This window comes from Lemur catta, chromosome 10 (genome assembly GCF_020740605.2).
Source record: "Lemur catta isolate mLemCat1 chromosome 10, mLemCat1.pri, whole genome shotgun sequence".
In the NCBI taxonomy this organism is placed as follows: Eukaryota; Metazoa; Chordata; class Mammalia; order Primates; family Lemuridae; genus Lemur; species Lemur catta.
This window is the reverse complement of record NC_059137.1, coordinates 22,395,776-22,415,734: the sequence shown is the minus strand read 5'-3', so window position 1 is coordinate 22,415,734 and position 19,959 is coordinate 22,395,776. Positions and strand designations below refer to the sequence as shown.

The 19,959-nt window shown below is 33.1% G+C and overlaps 1 protein-coding gene across 1 annotated transcript in view; it reads right to left on the bottom strand.

The window, feature by feature from the left end:
• Positions 1 to 327: 327 nt before the first annotated feature.
• The window catches only part of SHOC1 (shortage in chiasmata 1), an 80,232-nt gene continuing 60,600 nt past the window's right edge, over positions 328 to 19,959 (bottom strand). Inside the window, exons 18-27 of the mRNA XM_045563628.1 lie at positions 16,375 to 16,444; positions 15,125 to 15,303; positions 13,789 to 13,906; positions 12,630 to 12,741; positions 10,950 to 11,071; positions 7,161 to 7,254; positions 4,093 to 4,224; positions 3,737 to 3,886; positions 2,370 to 3,339; positions 328 to 575 (exon numbers count right to left, since the gene is read on the bottom strand). Of these exons, the coding sequence (XP_045419584.1) occupies positions 475 to 575; positions 2,370 to 3,339; positions 3,737 to 3,886; positions 4,093 to 4,224; positions 7,161 to 7,254; positions 10,950 to 11,071; positions 12,630 to 12,741; positions 13,789 to 13,906; positions 15,125 to 15,303; positions 16,375 to 16,444 (2,048 nt within the window). The 3' untranslated portion in view covers positions 328 to 474. The remainder of the gene's footprint in view (positions 576 to 2,369; positions 3,340 to 3,736; positions 3,887 to 4,092; positions 4,225 to 7,160; positions 7,255 to 10,949; positions 11,072 to 12,629; positions 12,742 to 13,788; positions 13,907 to 15,124; positions 15,304 to 16,374; positions 16,445 to 19,959) is intronic.

The window sequence follows — 19,959 nt, the reverse complement described above, 5'->3', positions numbered from 1 at the left end:
TATATTAGGAATGTAAACTTTTTTCCTGTTAACTGGGTTGCAAATATTCCTTCTTAGTCATTTGTTTCTAAATTTTGTTATGGAAGACAACACTTGAAAGTTCTCTAACTTCAATTTTGTCCTAGGTTTTAACTTTCTTGGTGTTGGAGGGTTGACTGTGGTGATCTTCACTACCTGACTCAAGGGGTCAGACCGTGATGGAGACTCACTTGAAGAGCTTGTGTTTAGGTGAATCTGGAAGACATTTTGGATCTTATGACAATTATTATGCTAACTGATAAATTAGAATATTTAACTTACAAAGATGCAAAACATAGGGCAGAATATATATTATGAAAATTTAATATAGAAACACTGAGAACATGTATGAATAATTGCATTTTCTTTAATGTATGAGCAAATCTAAATACTTTTGCTAGTGGATTATCATCAAAAGCAGTGGAATATGGCATGTAGCATTGTTCTTTACCACCTTCAAAAAAACTTTAGCCGAGTCTGTCCATCAGCCCTACCAGGGACTTTTTCATACACTAGACGTCGTTTTTTGAATTGTGGTGGTGGTGAGTACATGAAACCTGTTAAAAGAAGAAAAAGAAAAACCATTTTATTGCTTATAATAGTAAAGTGTAGCTATTTTTTTCCAGTTATTCAAGTGGATGCTGTCTCCTTGTCATCTATCAACAAAGTGTCAAAATTTCCAAACTGTGATAAAATAATAACTTAAAAATTATGTTTTAAACATAAATGGACCTGTATCTAATGGCCCAGTATTAACAATTAGTGTTAAATACACATATTTCTATGCTCATGCCTTGTACAAATAGTTAAATCTCCTGGATTTCAACTTTCTTTTCAGTGAAATGAGTACGTGATCTTTAAGGTCTCTTCTATTATAGTTCTAATATTTTTAAGTAAACAATCCAGATGGTTTGGGAGGCAGCTCAGGCAGGGCTTCCTAATTCGTGAAGGTTTCCAATAAGTCCTCATTGACTAGGATACAAATTAGAAGCTCACCTTAATTGACTTTGAACCTAAAACAAAGACATACTGTTTGATCTCTGTGTACCTTCTGTGTATCTATCTTTATGGTCAGAGTGTATACAATTCTGTCGGGTTTTCTTTTTCTTCTTCTTTTTTAAGTTTGCCCTTCCTATTCCTGACTGCAGCTTTTTTTCCTTCACTTTGGCTATTCTTCTCATGAACATACGGACATATTTCTTTTTAGGGAGGGGCTGTATGTTTAAGAATCTATCTTTAAATTCATGTCTTTAAAATCATATCTGGAAAATAAATCTTTAACTCCAATTAAGGAGTTAAAGAATCCTTAAATAAATAATTTGATGAAACACAGGGAATGTAAACAATGATAGGACCCTGGTTGCTCACTGTGAAGCTGTGGGAGAGCCTGGACTGGCTTATACAATTTGGGAGGCCCTCTTTTAGTAAAACAAAGAATACAAGATTTTCTGGGCCCCTCTGAGTCTTCACAAAAGGGCCTATGCAAAAGAGAAGCTTTGAAGCTTAAGCTTCTCCCCTGTCCCCCACCCCTTTTTTTCCCTTCCTGGTAAGTCTACATTTGTATAGTCATTAGAATTTAATATTTTGCTTTAGATGCTTGGGCCAATACAATAAGAAAAGACACCAAAAGAAAGGTAGAATTACTAGAAATTAGAAAACAAAATTGTTCTTTTATTTTTATTTGTGTATTTATTTATTTGAGACAGAGTCTCTCTCTTTGCCTGGGCTAGAGTGCAGTGGTGCAATCATACTTCACTGTAACCTCAAACTCCTGGCCTCAAGCAATCCTCCCACCTTGGGCTCACAAAATGCTAGGATTACAGGCTCGAGCCACTGTGCCCAGCCAAAACTGTTCTTTTAAAAATTTGATATTATATGTTGAAACAACTCAAAAACATACATCAAAATGGAGTTAACAGTAGTACCTATTTAAGAGAATTGTTAGAATTAAACAATCCACATAAAGGGCTTAGAATGGTGATTGGCACCATTGCTCTTAATGAATGTTATCCAATTAAATATACCTGTCCCACAAGAGGTTAATTTTCTGATTCATGGATTCCTCTGTTTAATCTTTGTTGATTTTAGTCTTCTCTTTCACTAAGATTTGTTGTGTTTTTATTTTTAGCTTCTTAAGTTGAGTGCTTAGTTCATTTAAAGCTACAAGAATTTGACATACTATATTTTCTTTGCATTTATTTTAGGGTTTTGATTTCCTCCTTAACCCAAAAGTTATTGAAGGATTTTTAAGTATAGTAATTAAAACAAAAAAATTTTTAAAATTTGGAGATGGTTCTTATCTTTTTAAATTAAATTTGAGAATAGTTTTATCAACTATTGAATAGTGTTACCTGTTAATGGTTCCTTGTCTCTTGGATCAGATGAAGATTCAGGGTGCCTTTTCCGTCCTAAACACTTTCCAGTTCTTTCGTAGAGATAGTGTCTGTTGAATTCTCTTTGATTTACATTAGTCTCAGAAGGACAAAATAAATCCAAACTGGGGACAGATGGTAATCCTCTCCAGAAAGTCCTTTTAGTTTCAACATTTGAACTTTCACATGTAAAGTCTTCTAATTCATCCAACAGACATTGTTGTTGATTAGTGAATAAATTATCTTTCTGAGAGTACCACTTGTCACGTGTAGTCTGCTCTGTACCAAACTGAAAGTTGAATGAGTGATCCTCTTGTTCCCATACATTTTTTTTAAAGTTCCAATGAAGAGGAGATTGAGAGCCTTCTAGTGAAAAGATAGGGGCAGATATGTCTTTATTTATGAATCCTTTTGCTTCATGTGTTCCTTTTTTCTGATAATTTATAAAATTAGGGACAACTGTCTTTGGAGTGTCAGTTGGTGATATTATAGTTTCACAGTTCATTTGTCTTAGGCCCAAAGAAAAGATATCTGACTCTGAATCATTCTGGTTTACAAAGGAGTTACAAGCTGCTTTCCTTGATTCTGTATTAACTAGAAAAGGATTATTATTCTCCACTATATTAGGGTTACAACTGGAGTCTTTCCAGTAGCTAGTCGGATTGTATGAAGTCACAGATGGTAAAATGCATGGCACTTTTTTTAGTTCCATAAGGGAAGAGTTATAATTTGAAGTGTTGTTTATGTCTTCCTGTACTGTCTCTCCTAATTCTGAATATTGGTAAAATTCATTATGTTCTTGAATGATAGAGTCGGAAGAGCCAGAAGCTGAACTCTGAGAAGTAAAGGTATCAGTCTGATTCCTATTTTCCCAAGGTGATGAAATTTCAGGTGATTTTGTTGTGGAATAAGAACTAATCTTGAATAAGGAAGTGATGCTATAAAAATGCTAAAAAATTAGAAAATTAATCAATATAATACAATACAAACATCAGTTTAGTAAATAGAAATAATGATGCTTATCTATATAGAAGGAAGGAAAATATAAATAAGTAGGCTATTCATAAATATTACAGTGATTCAGGTCGTAAGAACATAAAATAATTAGGTTCTATTAAAAGAAAAACATAATTTGCATCTATTTTCTAATCACTTAGAATTTTTAAATAGCCTATTTTTCAGAACAGTTTTAGGTTCACAGCAAATATTGTTATGTGAAATTTGTTATGTGAAGTCCAAAACAATTAAACTTGGACACCTTCATTTTAAAAACCCTAAGGTAAAAATACATGCTCAAATTGAAAGAAAGTAAATTCATATAAGAATATAGATCTCAAACAACTAACCTTTAACACTTTCTCTGGAACTTCAGGTAGGAGTTCCTGAAGTTGACACAGAGTTGCTAATAATATCCAATGCAGTGAAGGTCCTTTATTTAACATGAGTTGAGCCACCAATGGGTTAATACATGGAAAATCAAGTAAGTACATTTCTTCCTAGAAAAGAGTTTAAGGAATAATCAGCCAATGGTTCTTGAAAGTGATCTATTTTATTCTACTCACTGCAGCAGATTAAAATTTTTGTCATGGCACCTACCTCAATTTGGGACACCTGGGAAAAAAATGTTACCAGAAAGGAAATTCAAGTACATGTGTTTATATTTGCCTTGAAAATATCTAATTTATACATTTAGAAAATAAACCTTAGATGGTGAAACTTCAAGCCAGGATTTATCCAAACATTCACGAGGATCTCTCTTCGAGGTCATTAAATTGTGGTCAGCAATTTGTCGAATTATCAGTGCTGTCTCTTCTACTCCTGGGGAAATTATAAGCTAAAAAATATATTTTTATATGTTAGATTATAGGAAATATTAGGAAGCAAAATGTAGAACTCAAAAATAGTTTGTAATTAGAAGAGAAAATTAAAAAACAAATTCTAATTTTAACACTTTTAGATACAATATATTGATTTATCTATGTGAAATCCAGAACATTTTATTTGTGAGTATAACTAATTTTTTTCCTTCTTTAAATATGATATCTTTATATTTTTCAATTTTTAGAACTATATTTTTTATAGTTTCCATTTTCATTTGGCATTTATAATAAAGTCCTGAAAAATATATATAGTGTTATATTTCATCTTCTCTATTAGAAGAAACAGCAATAGGAATATCACTAATACTGTTTTCTATTTTCAATGGAAAAATGACCTACTTTTGAGATTATTATGTAAAACTTGAAAAGCTTTTGGAATAGTTTGACCCAGGTGGAAGCAGACGTTTGTTTGGAATGGATTGTTCCTGGGCAGTACTGTTTCACCCTTGAATGCCTTCCTAGGAGCATGCTCTGAGCCACGTCATTGTACCTGAATACAGTATCACTCACTGGTATCATATGCCCCATGTACAGAGAAAAAAAATAATTTCTAAAGCATATTTTGCATATAGCTATTTACTACGAGCTGGGAAGAGACGAGGCTAAATAAGTGGTGAAACCTCACTTGAATGGATAAATGAGACAGATTTACATTTGCCATTCATTTATTAGATAACTTTTCTAAGAATTTTATTTCCAGGTTTAGTGTGCATCATAGGAACAAAAGTATCAAACAGATTATTTGTTGATTTTCTTAAGAGGTGTGCTTTGAGTGAATTCTACTTAGTAGGTATTAATAAATGTGTGTTGAATGTTTTTGCTTTATACAAAGCACTGTGCTAGCTACTACAGGTTTAACAAGTAAACTAGACCTAGTTCTTACCCTTCAGGGTGGAGGATATACTGCATACTATAATAAAGGCACAAAGTATTATTGGGAGAATGGGAGAAGAAGAGATTTATCCTGAGAGGCTATGATTGGAGCAAATTTCTTAAAAGAGTGTTTGAGCTAGGCAACTAAAGATAAGCAGAACTCTGATAGCTTGTGGTAAGGGGATGGAGGTAATAGCATTCCTGGGGGAAGGCAGGCCAGAAGGATGTGATTGTGCAGTGGCTCAGAGGTGACAGTGTGGGAGGCATGTGAATAAAATGTTAAAGGAAAAATTACTAACGGCCAAATTGTGGAGGAGTTTGAATCCAGCTGAGTTTGAACTCTGTGTTGAATGAAGTAGGAAGCTATAGAAGGTCTTTGAGCAAGAAATTCAAATATTTATCAAGAGCCCACTATGTACCTGGCATTGTGCTAGGTGCCAGGAATACAAGAATGAATAAACATGTTTCATTACCTTTAGAAACTTACAATCTAGGAAGTGAAATATTTACAACTGTATTTCAGAAGTATAATTGGTGTCCATATATGATGAATCGGAGTGGGGAAAGAGTAGAAAAAGGGAGATTAGTTAGGAAGTTATTAATACTTTAAAATCCAAGTGAGAGTCAATGAAGGCCTGAATTTAGGGAAATAGCAGAGGGAGTAGAAGGAGAGACATATTCTAGAGACACTGCAGAGTTAAAAAGATTTAGCTACTAATTATATTAGAACAGTGATGTCATAAACTAAGCCTGAGAAAGGATAAGAAGTTGTGTTTTGGACAGGTAGAGTTTAAGGTACTTGTGGGATATTCATGTCCTAAAGGTGCAGACCTTGAGAAATGTCAGGAAAAATTTAAGAATTATACTCAGAAATGAAAGCTGTGGAAGTGTCTGAGTTCATAAAGGCAAGAATGTAAAGCAATAATGGCAGAGCGCTGAGCCCTGAACTTGGACAAATGTCTACATTTCAGAGGAGGACATTTTGAAAAAGGGCAAAGCAGAGACTGATTAGAGATCACCAATATATTACTCTACTCATATGTCATAAAATTTCCGTTTTACACCAGATAAGAACTTAGCACATCTTTCACAAGGAACATTTTTCATCAAGGGATATTTATTTTTATTCATATCCTGCCATGTTTAAAAAACATCTAAGTAGGCCAGGCGTGGTGGCTCACATCTGTAATCCTAACACTCTGGGAGGCTGAGGTGGGAGATTTGCTTGAGCTCAGGAGTTTGAGACCAGCCTGAGCAAGAGTGAGACCATCTCTACTAAAAATAGAAAAATTAGCTGGGCATTGTGGCATGTGCCTATAGTCCCAGCTACTCGGGAGGCTGAAATAAAAGGATCACTTGAGCCCAGGAGTTTGAGATTACAGTGAGCTATGATGATGCCACTGCACTCTACTCAGGGTGACAGAGTGAGACTCTGTCTTCAAACATAAAATAAAATAATAAAATAAAATAAATAAAATCCATCTAAGTAGTACTAAAGAGATAAAATATGATTTTAAATTTATTAAAATAAAGACTTTTATTTATTTATTTTGAGACAGAGTCTTGCTCTGTTGCCTAGGCTAGAGTGCCGTGGTGTCAGCCTAGCTCACAGCAACCTCAAGCACCTGGGCTCAAGCAATCCTCCTGCCTCAGCCTCGCAAGTAGCTGGGACTACAGGTGCATGCCACCATGTCCAGCTAATTTTTTCTCTTTTTAGTAGAGATGGGGTATCCTTAAGGCTGATCTGGAACTCCTGGCCTCAAGCAATCCTCCCCACTCAGCCTCCCAGAGTGCCACAATTACAGATGTGAGCCACGATGCTGGGCCAAACTAAAGGCTTTTAGAACAGAAGTTTAAATGGTAAGATATTTATTAATTTGAAAATGTTATTGAAAATGTATTTAGCTTTCAAGCAGTTTTTAATTCACTCAATGTTTTTTCTCACTGGGCACTTGAGTTTGAGTATAATGTTCGTTTATGTAAAATATTTATAAATAAATATATAGGAAAAGAATACCTTTACATCCAGTTCTTCAGAGTTTAGCCCAGATGAAACCAAAGCTGCATAAATCAGTGCTAGGTGATGAAGTCTCTTTTCTGTAAGTTGGTACCTACAAAGAATTATATTATTATACTTCTACCCATTTGACATCTGATTGTATTTATTAAAACCTCATATTTTGTTTTCCACATTTCATAATGTTATTAGAATAACCTGGCTAAGACAATACTAGTGCAGCAAACTCATGTTTTTTCTGTCTACACTCTTTTGAAAAGACATTTCCACATACATTCTTTAATAATACTGTTAAATCTAGGGGATGCTGAGAGTATGTGTGGGGGGAGGTGTGGGTTGTGGGGAGAAGCTTAACCTATCCCCTTACTGGGTACATGGATGGCTATATGACCAAGGCTTAGCCAACTAGAATACTCCATACCCCTGGTCAAAATAACAGGTTCAGATATGAACATACGACCAGAGTCAGGATACCTGGAATCCTGCCTTAGGTGTTTTTCCTGAACTGTTAGAAAAAGCATCCTTTTTTTTCTTCTTCTATGGTTACTAAGCAGGTCAGATGTGACTGTTGAACTGTGGGTAGATATTTCTACTACTTTTACTCACTTTATGTACCCTAAGAAACAAAGGAAATTACTAAGAAGTCTAGAGGAAGACATTGTTAGATCTAGGGACTCAAACAATATCATGGAGATAAGGCACTCTATTTCTTGGCTCTTCTTTCCTTTTTGTTGGCTTCTTTTTCAGGCAAGTTCTTTCCATAGGAGTGGCTGTCACTGTTCCTGAACTGTACAAACACTGTGGTTTCTGCTGAACACCTACTTTCCTTCTTAGAGTCTAGAACTTTGATAAGTGCTAGGTAGAAGGAACCTATGTGATCAGCCCTTAATAAAAATCCTGGGTGCTATGTCTGTGATGAGCTTCCCTGGGAGACAAAATTTTACAAGTGGTGTCACAATTTGTTACTGGGGAAATTAAGCATGTCCTGTGTGACTCTACTAGGAGAGGACTTTTAGAAGCTTCCTCCTGGTTTCCTCTGGACTTTGCCCCATGAGCTTTTTCCTCTTGCTGACTTTGCATTATAAGGCTTTGTAACCTGCACTGTAATAAATCATAGCCATGAATACAATTATGCTGAGTTCTGTGAGTCTTCCTAACAAACAGCCAAACCTGGGGTTGGGCTCATGGACTTCTGACACTCTTACTCAAACAGGAACTAATGGCATGAACTGCTAAGGTAATTAAAACAATTTCTTTTGTATTTTCAGTTTATCTCATTTTGTCAGCTGCTTAAGATACTTCCTAAATGTTCTAATCATATAAAAATATAGAATTGAGATACCCAGAAGTCTAAAAATAATTACATTTTTATAATATATTATTGTGAATAAATGATAACTCTTAATGTCCTGAACTTACATAAAACTATCTCAGAATATTACATAATTAATTTTTTCATGAAAATATGGGTAAAAATAAGTTTTAATCTTTTCACATTCTCCCCTTGTACTTCAGTTGTACTACTACAACTATAGGTAGACAGTAATCTAGCAAAACTTTAAAAAATTCCCAAATCATTTATTTATCCAGAAGACTTTATATGAAAGTTCAAAGCTTAAAATACTTTACAGCTTTTGTTAGTCTTCAAAATGAAGGTTTTAGATCTGAATTATTATTTTTCTGTTCTGGTAGAAAAAAGAAACTAGGTTAAATAATTTACTTGAGATTATTTGTTAATAGAAGAAGGAGTAAAAATCAAGGTGTTTAGACTCATATTCTAACTTATACATATCCTGACATGATAATAATTGTACACAAAGAGTACAATCAGTTAAACAAAAATGGAGTCAAATAAGAAAGTCAATAAAGAAAAAATCACACAGGCAATGTCAAGATAAGATGTCTGTACCTTCTCTAATAATTAAAGAATATTTTTAAAACTTCTCTCATGAGTGATGTGGTATGTGTTACGTAATACTGAATGGATTAAAACAAAGAGTAAGACTAGTTTGTAATTTTGTAGGAAAGATTTATTCATTCAATCAAGGAATATTTAACAAGCATCTACGATATGAAAGCAATGTGCTCAGCACTCTTAGAAAAATACTCCAAAAAGATAATATAGAACATACCAAAGATGAGGAAAAAATAAAGAGCAAAGGAGTTCAAAGGATGGAAAGGTCACATCTGTGTGCATAAATAGGGTATTGAGGAAAGATCAAATAGAAAAAGTGGTATTTGGGAATAGGTTATTAAAAATAGGCACAATTTCATAACATGAAATAGTTGGAGGAAGTAAAGAATGTTACAGGAAGAGAGAAATTATGAGCACAAGTAGAAGTGGAGAAACGAGAGCATGTTTGCAAGCTGTTTGAGCAGTCCTTTTGGTTGAAATGAAAAACAGTGAAAATTAAGCCTGAAAATACAGATTGGGATTATATTCTGAAGACCCTGAATTATGAGGTGAGTAGTTTGTATGTATTCAGAAGATAATAAGGAAGTCAGGGAAGGTGTCTTATCAGAGTGAAATAATCAGACCCTGGTTTTAGGAACATCAATTGAGTGTATGACAGAGTATAGAGAAGAACACTGAGAGGCATCTGGAGGTGGGAAAACAGTTGGTAGTTTGTTATAATGGTCCACATAAAACAATGAGAATCTGAACTAAGATGCTGGTAACATAAATGGAGGGAGGGGATAGATGGAAGAGAAAGTCCAGTGGTTGAATCTATGAGATTTGTTTTTCAGTCTTGGTGACTAAAAGAAAGTCAATGTTATAAACAGCTACACGGTAGATTAAAAAAAGGTGCAGGTTTGGAAGGGATAGAGAATATAATACATTCACATTTTAACACATTAAGTTTGAGAGTGCAAAATTTCTGGATGGAAATATTTAATAAAAATCAGAGATGCATATCAGGAATTCCAAAGAGAGACTGCAGCTGCAGAAATAAATGTAATAATTATATGCAGAGAGATGATGACTGAAGCTATGGGAGTGGATAAGATTTCTAATGGATAGAATAGGAGAAAGAAGAGAATTCATAACAAATATATTTGGAGACTAGGACAATGAAGAAGAGGTAAAGACAGAAGGAGTAGAGAGGTATAAGACAAAAAAACACTGAAGTGTTATGGAACTGATGAGTTTCAAGAAAAGCACTGACAACAATGTTAAATACTTCAGAGCAGTGAAAGATAAAAATATTTTTAGAGATGATCATAAGAAAGTCATGAGTGAGCTTTGAGAGACAGAGATTAGTAAAGAGGCAGGGAGAAAAACCAGATGGTGGTTTTCAAAAGGAGAAAATGGAAGCAATGGGTTCATAATGTTTAGAGATAAGGGAAAGGAGAGATACAGGATGATAACTTGATGAGCTAATGTTTTGGTATGCAATTTTTGTAATTTTTGAGGTAAGCACATCAATGAAAGAAAGTATAGCAAGATACTATTTAGTTGGTATATTTAATAAGATTTTAGAAGAAGTGATTTAAGAATGACTAATCTTTTATCAGACGAGTCCAGAATTACAAAATAATAAAATACTTAAAGCAATTCTTGGTGAGATGGGTGTAAGGGAGGATGCTTTGCACAGAATGTCTAGGGGAACATGTATCGTATCCAAAAATTCCAATTTGTTTTCCTATAATAATGCCTCCATCTTGAAAATCCTTGACTTAAACTAAATAAGCAAGCAGAAAATTTGCACAGATGTTTCTATTCAAAGAGGAGGACTAAATATATTAAGAAATATGGACTTGACTTTAGATGAATAAATGTTTACCTACTCTGAATTTAATGTTTGTTTGGTATATAAAATTATCCAACAATAGCTGTATTGGAATGATAATGCCATTAGTCTCATAATAATATTGTCTGATGCCTTCTCACGATTCAATTCTTCTAGGTCCTATCAGAAAATAAAGAAAATAAAAAATTCATTAGATTGAACAATTTTCATGAAACTATTATCATATTTCAAGAATCTATGACATATAAATAACTTGAGAAGAGGCATGGGTATGGGCTCCCATTTCATAGAAAAATTAAAATCATACTGGAAGTAGTAGGGAAAAAGCTGCCATAGACATAAAACAACTGATAACTTCACCAAAGAAGGCTCATGAATCTCCCAAGATCCTAGATATGAAGAAAGTAATCTACTAGTGCCCCTATTTTGGTAATGCCCTTTGTGAATCTAGCTATTTCAAAGGCAATACAAAATGTGTTTGAAAACCTATGGGATAATCTGCACTGCATGCTTATTCAAGGGAGATGAGAAAGCAGCAGTTATTAGACTTCCTAGGAATCTCTACTGAATGATATGGAATCCCCTTTTCATTTAACACAAGTAATTTTCAATAGAGTGAATAATTCAGAAAATGTCCTTCCTCTAACAGCAAATTATATAACTGTGGATTAAAACAGTTTTGCCAAGCAGAAAAATAATTAAGAACTTTAAATATGCAAGACACAATCTCTCTTAAAAACCTTAAGAGGCCGAGGTGGCAGGATGACTTGAGGCCAGGAGACCAACTTGGGCAATATAGTGAGACTCCTTCTCTACAAAAACTAAAAAATTAGCCAGGCATAGTGGTGCGTGCCTGGAGTCCTAGCTACTCGGAAGGCTGAGGCAGGAGGATCTCTGGGGTCCCAGAGTTCAAGATTGCAGTGAGTTGTGATTGTGCCACTGCACTTTAGCCTGGGCAACAGAGTGAGACGCTGTCTACAAAAGAAAATAAAAACAAAAACACAAACCCTCCCCCCAAAAAAACCCTTTCTAACAAATTGGTGTTTTTCCATCATATAATGCTTATATTGTAACATTTGCTCAACAAATCAGACTTATATTTTACCATATTTGTCATTAATTTATACTCCATAAATCAAACCTGGTTTCTATTCCCTACTCCCATCCCATTAAGTTAATTTCTTTGCAATTGGTAGTCCAATCAAGTAAACATATCAGAAAGATTCAGCCAATAATGTATACATCTTAAATTCCAAACTATATGGATTTTTGAAGAGAATCTCTCTCTGTCTCTCAAAATGAGCTTACTTAGAGGCAATCCCTATTTATATTAAAGGAAATTCTATATTACTAATCCTCAATTAATATATTGCACTATCCCCTTGTAAGAAACATAATGGCTGGGATTTACTTTCGTAAAGCTTTCAAGACTATAATTATTTCATAAATATATTTAAAAACAGGTCAATGAACTATTAAAAATTCTTTATTTGCTTTTCCTTCTTAAAGCATGTTAAAAATTACAAGACATCAGAAAAGGTTGGTACTAGTCATTTTCCACAGTGATGACTGTAGCACTTGCAGCCCATTTGCAAAATTTAGAAGAAATCACTAATAGATTATAGTTAAGCTCCCTATACAAAAGATAATAACAAATTATGTGGCTATATATATATTTTAATGTATTTGAGTTTATATGTTTACTACATATTTTTACCTGCAAAATTATGGCAGTTTGTTCATCAATTGTCACCACTACATAATACTCTGTACTTCCAAAGAGTTTCAATGACTCACTGCAGCATCTCTCCACTACTGTGATATTATAGCTGTAAAATACAATATTCTTGGGTGAAAAAATGAAATGGCTAAGAAAAATTCTTCAAGAAAAGTTGTATTGTCCTCCTGCATACTAAGTTATTTGAACCACTGTGCTTTTTCTTTCATATGTCAATTTATTCTGCTTCATAAATTTGAGGAATGAAATTATGATTTATTCAGTATATAAAACAAATTAGTTGAGATGTGTATTGACTTAGGTATTGTGTTAAATATTGTTGCACATAATGCTATTACAAATGTCCTGACCAATTTATTCCAGCTCTTTAAATAATAATTCATGAGATCAAAGCATTGTGTTATGAGACTAAAATATTCTGCATTTATCAGAACTTTCTTTTCTTTTCCCTTAAAAGTGGCCTACATTTTAACTACCTTTTATAAGCTCATAGTTTTCTATTAATGCCCCACAACTTTAAGATATAAAAACAAAAGTTTGGAACATAGATCTGCATTTTTAACTAAGGTAATAGTACAATTATCCTTCCTTGATATGCAGCCCAAGATCCAATATTCCTGTGACAACTTGTGTGCTATGATAAAGTGTTTTATGATTTTTAAATGTTCAATGTTGGTATGACCTTAGAAGTAAGATCTAAAACCTTGAAAATTCATTTAGAACTTCATAGTCTTGTTTCCCAGGTAGTATTTAAAGCCCCCTAAATAAGAATACTCATTCTCAATATTACCAACAAGCCAAAGATATGAACATATAATTCACAGAAAAAAAAAGCACACTAAGTGTTCATATTTGCTGGTAACAAAAGAAAGACAAGTAAAATATAAATTTAAATAATAATTAAATATCATTTTAATCCAGAAAATAGATAAATATTACCAAAAAATAATCAATAATAATGAGGGTGTGATATAGGGAAAGAAGTATAAATTAATATAAACTTTCTGGAAAACTATTCTTATATGATATAATTCCAGGCTTGGATCAGAGGGACATGGTGCCATATATAGAGCATAATATTTAGCTTGTCAGAACATATATATACACCTCTGCTAAAGTTATAAAGTCAATAACTTACTTAGATTCTAACAGCTGAAGTATTTCTGGAGTATGAAGAAGTCCTTCAGATGCAAAAAACACATATGGAATATGAATTTCCAAAAGAAAACCACCAAATCTATCCAGCAAGTTGCTTCCTAAATAAGAGAAAATTTATAAATATTTCTCTTTTATTCTCATCTCATCTTCCAGCTCTTTCTATTTTTACTAAACATGAGAATAATACGTATATGTTCAAGTAGTATAAAAATAATATTCAGCGTAAAAAATTAGATACAATAGAGAAAAATCTGAAGAAGAAAATAAAAGCTATGTTATTCTACCTAGAATAAAAGTTAATAGAGTGTACTAGAACTACTATACACCAAAAACAGAGTCTTGTATATATTTCCAGACTTCTATATATTTGCTTGCCTATACTCACACATGTACAATCACTTAAAAAAAAAAAAAAAAGAAAAGAAAAAACAGAGTCATTCTCTACCTGAAATGTTGAAACCTTCTTTATTCACTTAAGTATATATGGGACATTTGCTAAATATATACTACTTTACATCAAAATTTAAAATTATATACTCTAACCCACAGGAAAAACATTTTGCAGATCAACAGAAAAAAGAATACCTCAATAGATAAATGGGCAGAGGACATAACAGGTAATTTATAAAAAATGTCTGTACAAATATAAGATCAGTTCCAAAGAAACAATTTGGTGATTGTATTTTTGGAATTGAGTTGGGATGCTCAGAATTTATTTAGGCTTCCCACTCATATTTGAGGTAGATACAAAATAATTTATAGCAACTACTGAGAGATGCACTAAGATTAAAAATGTACAGGATTTATGGATCCAAGAATTCACAGCCTTAGTCATGTGAAGTGGTACTCACAGATACAAAGGAATCAAGTGATATATGAAGTGGTTTTAGACTTTTTCTATTTGTAGATAATTTTTTTTTGCATACTAACTTTTTTGCATATTAAAGTTTTCTGAATTGGTCAATATACTACTGCACATTTTTTCCTAAAAATTAATAAAAATAGTATTGCAAAAAAGCAGCAGATTAAGATTGAATATAATTATAATAAAATTGTTCTATACTAAGTAATATTTAGAAGTTAGATAAAGGAATGAAGACATATAATTAGTAAAGTTTACTCTACAAATGAGGAATATGAGGTAAGACACAGTTAAAAGACTGTCCAAGGGCACATATATAGTAGCAGGGTTAGAGCTTGAGGTCAAGTCTTCTAATAAATGCCAGAGCTTATTTTCTTTCCATAGATTGTAAATAGAAAATAGGAAATTTTCATACTAATGAAACAAACAAAAATATTTTGGTTTATATCCTTACTTTTTAAAACTGTGTCTGGAAGAATTACTTTAAAGGCGATGTAAGGAATATTCAACTTTTCACAATGTTTAGTCCAACAAGAATTTTCCACATAATTGTATTCTACCACAAATGAGAAGTTACTCCAGGGGAAATCTGCTCCAATGTATCGATTATGTACAACTACACAGGAACTTGTACTGAAGACAAAAGAAAGCCAAGAAATTGGAATTATACTTGTGTCATTATTTATTTGTAATGCTAAAAGGTGACTATTTCTGGCTGTTCTATTCTTCTCTAATCTATGCCTACTCATCTTGGAAAGGCACTGGTGTCTTTTCTGCTGATCTTACTCAACTGTTAATCTCTGTATATCTTTCTTTTTGATGATTATACTTTTTTACACTAGGATATAAAAAAACGTAGATTACTTCACATCCTAAAATGTGAGAGACCCCGATTTTATTACCTGAGCACTATCAATAACAGAAATCAGCATGAGAAATCAATCTCATTTCCTTACAAATGTAATGTCTTAGTCTTTAAGAATCTACATAATAGAATATTATCTGACAACTTTGAAATGGGGTTATATAGGTGATTTAATAACAACAAAAAGGATGGACATAAATATTAAGTTTGGCATTACCATCTTCAAATTTCATATAACATATCACCTACTACAATTAAAACTCTCTACTGCTGCTTTCTATCTAGAGCAATCTAGAAGTTAAAAAGTATTTATGTCCAGTTTTTAAGGGCTTCTATTTGATTTATATCTTTTTTATTATTTGGATCCTAATATTAGAAATAAATAATTTCTATGTAAAGTAAGACAAAATAAAGACATTTTAAGACAAGTCAATACTAGATTTATTATTAGCAGGCCCTCATTGAAAGAATTTCTAAAGGATGTACTTCAGGAAGAAGGAGAGCCCAGAAGAAAGGAGATGTAAAAAACAATGCTGAGCAAAGAAACTGGTAAAGACGAGGGTAAGTCTAAATAGGTACTTCTGTATTAACAATAACAATAAGAATAATAATTTGGGGATATTAAAATGAGATTGAACTAAATTTCTAGACATTAATAATATATAATACACAAAGCAATGATGTGAGTTAAGGGATTCTATGTAAAGCATTTTTCAGGAAGAAGATAGAGACATTAATTTCAGATTTTGTTCAACTTTTAAAGTTAAATTCTAAGAGAATTTTGCTTTTTCTGTGGAACTAGTATGTTTGCTCCCCATAGATGAAGAAATAATTTTTACCCTTTTAAAACACTTTCAGATTCCAGAAAATCTTTTCTTTCATTTGAATGAAGGACTGTCAATGTTAAGCCTGTTGAAAGAAAGAGTAATACAAAAAATAGTTTTTCAGTGGTTTGTTCAGACACATTTTTTTTGGTGTGTCATATATTTCATTACTATAAAAATAAATTAGAAATCTGTGAATAAGGAAACTGCTTAAAGTACAATTTGTTGAATTATTTTTCTAAGTCTAGCATATCAGAAAGTTTGAACCATGGGCAATATTTCTTATGTGTGTGTATACAGAGAGAGCATGGAAATTATAAATTTATTATGTAAAATAATAAAATGGATCAAAAACTTAATTTTAAAGGAACCAAATTAAACACTCACCAATCCTGTGCAGTTAATTTTATTTTATTAAAATCATGGTAGATTTTATACTTTTTGTCTAGCCAAAAATTTAAGTACATAACTAAATAGCAAGTGACTGTATTTCAATGTGATAGGAATGTTTTTTTTTTCCTCCTTCTACTGGCTGTATAAGAAGCAGAAGATTTATTGGGCATCATTTGTTTCTTAGATTTACTCCTGCTTCTTAATTATAATTTAAACTTCTTATTTTACTAATGTTTAAACAAAATATAATAAATTTCAAAAAATTCTATAGCCACACACAGTTTATTTTTGGTAGACATGATTAGTTCAAGAATAGTGAATTCTAGTTTAAATAAATTCTACACTCTATTAGTGTACTTTTGTCAACTGTAAAGTTCACAAAGGTATGATGTAATAATGACATAGTAATGGTTAATTATTTCATGTAACTTTACTTGACATGACAGTAGTTCTGGTAGCAATAAGGAATTAGTACTATTTCTCTTTTATAATTCATAAGTTGATTCATATTATTTAAAACCTAATATTCTTAAATAATTTGTATGAGCTATGACCCCAAAGCAGATTAATTACTTAGTAAGTGCATTACTAGATTTTAAAACACATAGAAAATGGAACAACATTTTTACTTTTTAACACTAGACAGGAAATAGGTCTAGCTCATAGAAAATGAGGATAGTTGCCAGTCTGAAAAAGAACAAAAACATTTTCTGGTTTATAGATTCAATATTTTTATGTCAGTAGACCTTGTTGAAATGAAGAAATAAGAATAGTGATGATATATCCCAAATGCCAAAAGAAACAGGAGTGTTCAACATGAAGCCTAAGTAAGAAGAGATATAGGAAGAGATGTAGATCAATAATCTGTCAATGTATCTTAAGTGACATCAAAGGAGAATGTGCCCTATTAAGTAAGTTTAAGTATTCTCAGTGGACAGGAACCTTTTCTCAACTTCTTTGCAAAAACATTGCTTTGGTTACCCAAATCCCTTTGTTTTATAATGCTAACATTGCTCAGCACTTCCTGATTTTTTTTAATTGTTTCCAATTACCCTCATTCCAGACAACTGTGGCAGTCTCAGCTCCACAATTGTTAACTATTGAACTAACACTTTGGTATTAGTAAGGATCTTATGAATTTGGTGAATATGAATTCATCTTTCCAGGACTGAAAAATTGAATAAACTAATCAATAAGATCCAGGCTTGCAAATCTGAACTCTGGACACATGATAACTTCATTAAGAAATAGCACCTTATAAGGCCTTGCTTGAAGGAGCTTTTCATTCACACATTACTATAATTTAAAATTAGTTAACGTCACTACTTGTACTGACAAGCAGATGTTTGTTGCTATATTTTTATATATTTCAGTTCAATTTTTTTCATGAGTCTCAGTATGTACTAGGTATATAGGGAGATATTTCTTGGCTCCTTCATTTATTCAATAAGCTTTTGTTGAGTGCCTTCTATGTTGTAGGCATTTTCCTGGGTGGTGGGAATACAAATTAGGGTATGATCTTTCTCCTCCAGAAGCTGACATTTTAGTAAGGAAAACTGACAAGAGAATCAGTTATTATAGCCTAGGGTGGTAAGTGGTGCCTCAGAAGTATGCACATAATGCCGAGAGCACAGAGAAAAAGCATTTAAATCAAGACTTCCTGAACAAATGTTTTAACTAATTTTTAAAGTATGTGTAGGAGTTAGCTTCCTAAAGAAGGGGGAAGAGCATTCTCATAGCAGGAGGTATAAAGGTATGGAGATAGGAAAGAGAACGATAAATAATTTAGTAAGGTAAAAGTAAAGAAATATTCTAGGAGATGGAGATGGCAAAAGATGAATGTTATAGAAGTAAAAGAAATAGTGACCAAAGGGTGACATAGATTGAGGGTGGTATTTTATTTTCTTTTTAAGACTAGAGGGCTTAAACATTAAGGAAAAGAGTCATTAGAAAGAAAGAATGGGCTAGGAAATAACTGATGGAACAAAGTGCTTGAGACTGCAGGGAGAGACGGCATCCAAAGCACAAGTGAAAGATTGGTCATCAAAGGGTGGATCTTCACTTCTATAGAAAGAAATGAAGGTAATGTAGATGGTAGGGAAGGAAACTGAGGATGATTCTTACCTGACTAATCGAAATTAGGAAGAATAATTCCCTTCCAAAAATGAGGGGATGTGTGGCATGGTAGGGGTCTGTGATACAGCCATTACAAAAATAGGAATGGAACTAAGAATATGTAGAAAGATTGTTAAGAGGTATTAAGAGCCCAGGTAAGTTCAGAGGACAAGAGTTTGTAGTGGAACCAATCTACATGGTTGTGTAATTTTCTCCAATTGTGCTCAGCATCTTAGGTGTAGGACTAGAGCGGTTAATTTTATTGACTGATCCAGGGTTGAGGTTTACATGGAAAGTACAATAGAAGGACAAGACCGATGAAAGTGATGGGTCAAATTACCAAGACTGGAAAGAAAAGAAAATGAAACAAAAAAGGAGTTGGCAGATTATAGATCTCTAAGATGTTGAAGATTATGAAAGAGCTAGAGTTAGCTATAGACAAAGACCAATGTTCCAGAGTTTAAGGTTCCGAGGTAGGAAAGCTCTGCATTATCACAAGGTCTATGGCATAACCAAGGAGTGAACTGAAGATGAATATAACTTTTGTTGTGGAGGTCAATGAAACTATCAGGCCAGAGTGTTGAATGAATCATTCACATTAGAGATATTAAAGACACCTAGGATAATGACAGGATTAGGAGTGTAGAGAATACCATGAGTCAGGTGCACAACTGTCCATGGATGATAGGAAGTGACCAGGTGGTCAGTAGATGATGGCAATATGGAGTGGTAGAGAATGGTATGGCAATATGGCACAGACTCAAAGGATGGAGGAATAATGATTTAGAAATGATAGTAGAAACCAAGAAATGGCTTTTTTCTCCCTACAAGGTATAGATATAGAGAAAATGATCAGCTTCTAGGGATATACGGGAAGCAGTATCATGTGGGGAAAGTTGGGTTTCAGTTAAGACAAGAGAAATGAAGAGTTTACATATAAGCAATGGGTTCCACAGCACAAAGTAGACAGGGTTGGCAGAAGGGGGCAGTAGTGGGTAGAAAACAGCAGTAGGTGAGGAAAATAACCGAGAGAATTGAAGAATTGAGAGTTTAAGAATGACACTGAAACAAGAGAGACTTAGGTTCAAATCT